This window comes from Physeter macrocephalus, chromosome 2 (genome assembly GCF_002837175.3).
Source record: "Physeter macrocephalus isolate SW-GA chromosome 2, ASM283717v5, whole genome shotgun sequence".
NCBI classification, from domain to species: Eukaryota; Metazoa; Chordata; class Mammalia; order Artiodactyla; family Physeteridae; genus Physeter; species Physeter macrocephalus.
In genome coordinates this window covers 34,961,752-34,968,262 of record NC_041215.1, presented here as the reverse complement: position 1 = coordinate 34,968,262, position 6,511 = coordinate 34,961,752, and the positions used below count along the sequence as shown (strand labels likewise).

Below are 6,511 nucleotides of genomic sequence, written 5' to 3'. Positions count from 1 at the left end.
CTGGCTAGAACATCTCATCCCATACTCTGTGCTCAGATGGGGAAACAGATGCAGAGGCGGGGAACCTAGAACCTCAATGTCGGAGCCAGGCTTCGAGTCCAGGGTCTGGGCTGCCCGTCCACAGCTCTGGCCTCAGACCTGCTTCCTTTCAGCCCCCAGGAGCTGACCTGCAGACCAGGGCGCTGGATCTGGGCGTGGCCTCCCATTCAGTCTCTGGGGAGAGCCTGGGCCAAAGCTGAGAGCCTGGGGAATCAGTGAGGAGGGGCACAGGGTTGAGGTACAAGGGCAGAGCCGTGCCTGGGGCCCCGGGGGTTCCATTTAACTCGGCAGCCTTGGGGGCCGAGGAGGAAAGGGATCTGGAGGGAGATGGAACAGGACGAGGCAACATTCTCCCGCAGGCAGAGCAGGTATATTTCATTGTCAGCAGCACCGGTGACCCACCGGCGACCTGGGAGGTGCCAGGGTGGACGTCCTGGCCGGGACGTGGGTGAGGTCTGCTACTGACGTGACTCGGAGCCTGTTTTCTGGTTTCTCCTGCTAGTCTCCGCTTGTGCTGGGGCCTCCGGCTGGCCCCTTACCACCTCTGTTCCACACCTAGACATGGGGGCGCCTCGAGGGAGCCAAGCCGCTGCTGCCCTCATCTCTGGTGTTGGAACCAGCTGAAGCTAGTGTGATCCTGCAGAGCTGCTACTGCTGCGACCAGGAAAGGGATCTTTCTGGAAGGAGAGGGTGGTGGCCTGGCAGGAAGGGGGTGAGGACATGAGACGGTCCTCGCGGGCGCCCGCCTGGGGAGGATCTCAGTCTCGACCGCCACCGTGCAGGACCCCGTAGGAAGCGGATGGCGCAGTCCATCAGATACGAGGAGGCTGTTTTACTAGAGGCTATTTACAAAGCGTGGGCGTGGGGAAACCCGAGAGAGAGAGTGCGGTCTCCCGGGCCTCGGAACTTCGGAACTGTTACCACCCCAGGTTGGAAGGGTCGGGGGAGGGAGAGTTACCAGAACCCAGAGATAAGAGAGCTTTCTGACAGCACCTGAGACCTTTGTTCAGTTGAAAGTGACAAGCGGCCTGCTGGGTCCCTGCTTCTGCCTCTGACCTCCTGCTGGCCAAACCCAACCAGGAGCAGAGGGCAAGGGGGGGCGTGCTTGTAGTCTGTGCAGTCAGGGAGCAGCAGGGTGGCAAAGGGTGGAGGGGTCGCTGTTGGAAGGGTCGGGGGAGGGAGAGTTACCAGAACCCAGAGATAAGAGAGCTTTCTGACAGCACCTGAGACCTTTGTTCAGTTGAAAGTGACAAGCGGCCTGCTGGGTCCCTGCTTCTGCCTCTGACCTCCTGCTGGCCAAACCCAACCAGGAGCAGAGGGCAAGGGGGGCATGCCCGTAGTCTGTGCAGTCAGGGAGCAGGGTGGCAAAGGGTGGAGGGGTCGCTGCAGAGGGATGATCACAGCTATGGGTAGGGGAAACTTTGTGGATCAGGTGGAGACTTGGGGCATGGCTGCTGCTCTGTCCCAGGTGCCTGGCCCTGGGTGGGTCTGCTCACACTGGGGGCTGATGGTGGCCCTCCTGAGTCCTGGCCCTTGATCCTATACTCCTTTGGATGTGAGACCCCGGGAGCCAGACTTGGGGTCGCTAGCCTTGTTGCCCCCAGGCCGACACAGCTTCCCCTCCATCGGAGTTCCGGATGCCCCAGGACCTCCTTTTCTGCCTCCTGCTCCTTCTTCTTTTTCTTCTTCTCGAACCAGAAAATGTAACATCTGGGCCAGGAATCAGGGCGGAGATGGGTCAGTCTAGGAGTAGGCGTGTCTTCCTTGGGGATGCTGGGGCTTGAAGCAGGCACTCACCCACCTCCAGCTAGGGCCGCCAGCGGAAGAGCAATGCCGAGGCTCACAGCCCACACTGTGAAGTTCCTCCTGGTCCCTGTGGGGGGGTGGGAAAGGGGGAGCCAGTGTTTGGGCAGCAGGCAGGGCCATCTCAGCTCTGAGAGGAGACTGCATTCTCTCCTTCTTTAATTCACCCACTCAGTCACTTGTTTGCAGACACTGAGCACCTACTGTGTGCCCACCTATATCTAAGGATGAGAGGGGCAGGATCCCTGCTCTCTAGGAGGGAGACAAGCAAACGATTCTGCTGTGGTGTCCCAGGGAAGCGGGGCAGGGCAGGGAGGAGGAGTGATCTGGGGGAGCGCCCATGAGCCTGGGGAGTGGGAGCTGGTCAGGGGAAGCTTCTCGGGAAACAGGACTTCTGAGCTGGACTTTGAAAGACCAGTAGGAGTTCAGTCCAGATGGTCAAGGGACCGAACTGTGTTCCAGGCAGAGGACACAGAGTGTTCAAGGACAGAAGCATGAAGCCGTTTGTCCAGCGTGTCAGCAGCTCCATGTGGCTGGGGAGGGGGGAGGTGAGCAGGGCCTCCCGAGGAGGGGGGTGGACTTTATCTGGGGGCCCCTGGAAAGTTATAACAGGAAGGGTCGGAGGTAGACTGGCTCCTTGGGAAAGGGTTCTTTCATTGCTGAGTAAGATGGGGCCAACAGGGTCTCGGAGGCCAGTTAGGAGATGCTGCCATAATCCAGGTGAGACGTGAGGCTGCCTGAGGAGTGGTAGATGCTGGAAGGACCATATGGCAACACACTGAAGAACTGTTTAGCAAGACCTGGTGACTACACGCACTGAGTAAGGGGGAGGGGACTCCTGGTTTAGGAGGTCTAGAGCTTGAGAGGGACATTTGCTGAGAGGGGTCCTGAGGGAAGAGCAGATTTGGGGGTGGAGATGGGTTTGGACGTGTCCCCAGGCATGCTGGTTTTGAGGACCTGACGGACCCCCAGGGGGCATGTCCTAGAGGCAGGTGTCTCTGAAGCTGGGCACGTGGAATGCAGACATCTTGGGAGGTGCTACCTTCCCCAGGGAGGACGGAGAGCAAGAAGGGGTATCGGTATAGACAAGAAAGACAGCCCAGACAGAGACAACAGTGGACTTGGAGGTGGAGGTGGGGAGGCTGCAGGCCAGGATGGCTGGCTGGCCACTGACCTGGGCAGAGAGTGGGGTCTTGGCAGGTGAGGAAGTGGGTCTTGCAGTTGGCACAGCTGATGACCTCCAGTGTGGAGCGGATGTCTGAGAGAGAGAAGGGGCAGGAGCCTTAGCGAGGGCCAGGTGCCCCTCAGCCCTCACCCAGGCCTGGTCCCCAAAATACTCACCACAGGACTCGTTGCAGGCTGCCCGGGAGGGTGAGACGGTAGAGACTGAGGTTCTGGGCAGACAGAGCCGGGAGAGGTCAGGGTGTGAGCAGGAAATGAAGCTGGGAGAAGGTGTGGTCAGGCGCCCTGGGCGAGGGAAGTGTGAGGTCTCCTGGGGAGGGGCCTGGGGGCGGGGAGCTGCAGATTGGACTCTGCCTGCTTAGGTCTCCTGGAGGTGAAGGGCTGGGGGGCAGGCAGGGGCCAGCCCCACCTCTCACCCTTCTCCTTCAGCTCTTCAGATAGGTCCTCCAGATGCTTGGAAAACTGCTGCTTCAGGATATGAACCTCTTCCAGAAGTGATGGTTTATCTGGGTGGAGCAGGAAGGAAGAAGCCGTCTACATTTCATAGGTGAAATCAATAACTTTCTCAAGGTCGGGAATTCAAACCAGGTTTTTCAGACAGAAACTCTGTAGTGCACACCGATAGTTGCTGTCTCTGACCCCACCCTTCACAACACCTCTGCACGCCCGCCCCCCCCACCCCCCCCACCCCCCCCCCCACCCCCGCCCAGTGATCTTCTGGGAATGCCTTGGAGGGCCAGGTTTTGTCAAGCCAAGCCCTGGGGCCCTAAGACACTAGGCTTCCTCACCATCTGGAAACTTCTTAATGGCTTTATCTATGTGAGTGAATAATGTTCCTTCTGCTTCCTCCAAATGGTCTTGACCTGAGAAGGGGATTTGGGACAAAGGCAAGTCAGGGGACTAAGATCCTGGGCCAGGTAAAGGGGTCAGCCGTGACCCCTGGTCTCCTGGCTGCGCCTCACCAAGATACCAGGATTCGAGGAAAGCATGACTGTCCAGGAATAGGGAGTGGAGGCTGTGGGAGAGCTCCGCAGGTGGCCCTGGGGTGCCCCAAAGAATCTGCAGGTCATAGTCTATCAGTGCAGGCAGCTCTGGCCAGCAGTGGAGGCAGCTCTTCCCATTGGCAGTGGGCAAGAGACAGCTGAACAGGAGAAGCAGCATCTTCTGGGGTCTTCCCTCAGTGCCCTTACCACACTGCCTGGCAGTTCTACATGGAACGCTGGCACCCTGTCCCCCTGGGAACCACATTCTCTTTGCAGAACAAAAGTAAATTCCACAGGGTAAGGTGAAGGCCAGCCATGGCACAAACCTGGGCTTTGACATCAGAGCCAAGTGAGGACCTTGATCTCCTCCTCAGAAGGTGGGGTCACTGATCCTCATGGAGGACGGTTCTTGTGAGGATCAGAGAGATGGCTGTGCTGCCTGTGGCTGGTCCTCAGCACCCCCTGATGGCATTTACTATGTATGGAATAGTTCACAGGCTGAAATTTGGAAGGCCAGGAGAGAGCAGCATAGAGAGAAGGTTAGTTGTTTAAAGAGTCTGCATCACTTTTCCACATAGAAGTGGTCAGCCATGGGAAGCTTATGGAACATGTGTCTTTTTCATGGCACATATAAACTGGCTGCCGTCTTGTGCCTGAACAAGCCAGAGGGATTTCAATAGCTATTCCCATCACAGTGTAGGCAGACAGTGTAGACAGAATGTAGACAGAGCGTGCATGAGAGTACAGAGAGAGAAGCCGTCTCTGGGACAGCAGTTCTTATGTGCAGTGGGCCTTGAAGGAAAGCAAAATTCTTTACTCTTCAGTAAAGAAAAAGCCAGTGGGATCCTTGTCACTCCTCAGCTGATAAGCTTTCCCCTTCCATGCCGTGCTTTCAGAACCAGCTTGAGTTCCTCAGGCTGAACTATGGGTAGCTGAAAGCCACCAGACATTTGAAGAATGCTTTTAGTGTGAACAAGAGGCAAAACAATGTCAAGAATTCAAAACAGAAGCAAACAAAAACCACAGGAAAAAAGAAGGGTACAAAAGATATGGTGGGAAGCAGAAGAAAACTTAGAACCCCACCGTAATTAAATAGACAAAATATTGCCTTCCCCAGACGAGAAGAAGCTGCTGTGTAAAAGAAAAAGTCTGAAAATAAGAAAGAGTTATTAGAGATTAAAAATATAATAGCAGGAATTTAAGAATTCCATAGATATGTTGGGAGATAAACTTTCAGAGTTCTCTCAGTCAGAAGCACAAAAAAATAGAGATGAGAAATAGGGAAGAAAAGATAAAATTAGATAATCCATGAAGTCAAGGTCTAACATTGAGCTAAAGTAAGTTTCAGAAGGAAAGGACAGAGAAAATGGAGGGGAGAAAGTTATTAGCAATAGAAGTTGGGTGGAAGGGATTAACATATACACACTACCACATATAGAACAGGTAATCAACAGGGACCTATTGTATAGCACAGGGAACTCTACTCAGTATTCTGTAATAACCTATGTGGGGAAATAATCTGAAAAAGAATGGATATATACATACCTCTGAATCACTTTGCTGTACACCGGAAATGAACACAATATTGTAAATCAACTATACTCCAATATAACACAAAAATTAAATTAAAAAAAAGTAGTGTGGGAAGTATATACAGGGAGGAATTCTGTCTTACAGGGAGAGAGATGCAGAGGGCGGGCATCAAAGTTCGCTAGAAGAAATAGCAGCTGAATTGGTAAATTCAGGCCACGCTAGTCAGGTGGGCTCTGAGATGACAGGGTGATTCTGAGTACCGCAGAGCTGTTGCTTTTTCACTGGGTTTGGCCATTTTTGGGGTTAGAGAATTAGCTTGCTTTTTTCTACTTAGGCAATACTTCTGGAAAGAAAGGCCCTGATTCCCTAGAACCAAAGCTGGGAAATGTGGGAACTACTTCCCGATACCCTGGGTGGGGCTTAGAGCTGCGCAAATATGCAAGCCTGCTGCTTACAGGGTTCATTGTCACCTCTGTGGTTGCCCCACCCAGCTTGCATGTGGGGGAGGAGAGAATAGGGAACTGACAGAAATGATACAAGAAGGAAATTTTAGAATTGAAATACATGAATTTCCAGATTGAGAGGGCCCACTGAGAAGGCATCCAGTGGTTAGGAATAAGAAAAACCACACCAGGAGAAAAGGGAACCCTTCTACTCTGCTGGTGGGAATGTAAATCGGGGCAGCCACTATGGAAAACAGGATGAAGCTTCCTTAAAAAATGAAAAATAGAGCTACCATATGATCCAGTAATCCCCACTCCTGGGCATATATCCAGAAAAGACAAAAACTCTAATTAAAAAAGACACATGCACCCCAGTGTTCATAGGAGTGCTATTTACAATAGCCAAGACATGGAAGCAGCCTAAATGTCCATCAACAGATGAAAGGATAAAGAAGATGTGATATATATATATATATATATATATATATATATATATATACACACACACACAATGGAATACAGCCATAA

The 6,511-nt window shown here is 53.2% G+C and overlaps 1 protein-coding gene across 1 annotated transcript; it reads right to left on the bottom strand.

Annotated features, from left to right (window-relative positions):
* Window positions 1-1,448: 1,448 nt before the first annotated feature.
* Window positions 1,449-4,185, bottom strand: TEX51 (testis expressed 51). Its single transcript, XM_055079151.1, has 6 exons — window positions 3,987-4,185; window positions 3,441-3,530; window positions 3,184-3,201; window positions 3,017-3,100; window positions 1,841-1,912; window positions 1,449-1,749 (listed from the first exon to the last, which is right to left on the bottom strand). Exons 1-6 carry the CDS (start codon window positions 4,183-4,185, stop codon window positions 1,625-1,627), a joined length of 588 nt encoding a protein of 195 aa, XP_054935126.1. The 3' UTR covers window positions 1,449-1,624.
* Between the last annotated feature and the right edge of the window lie 2,326 nt (window positions 4,186-6,511).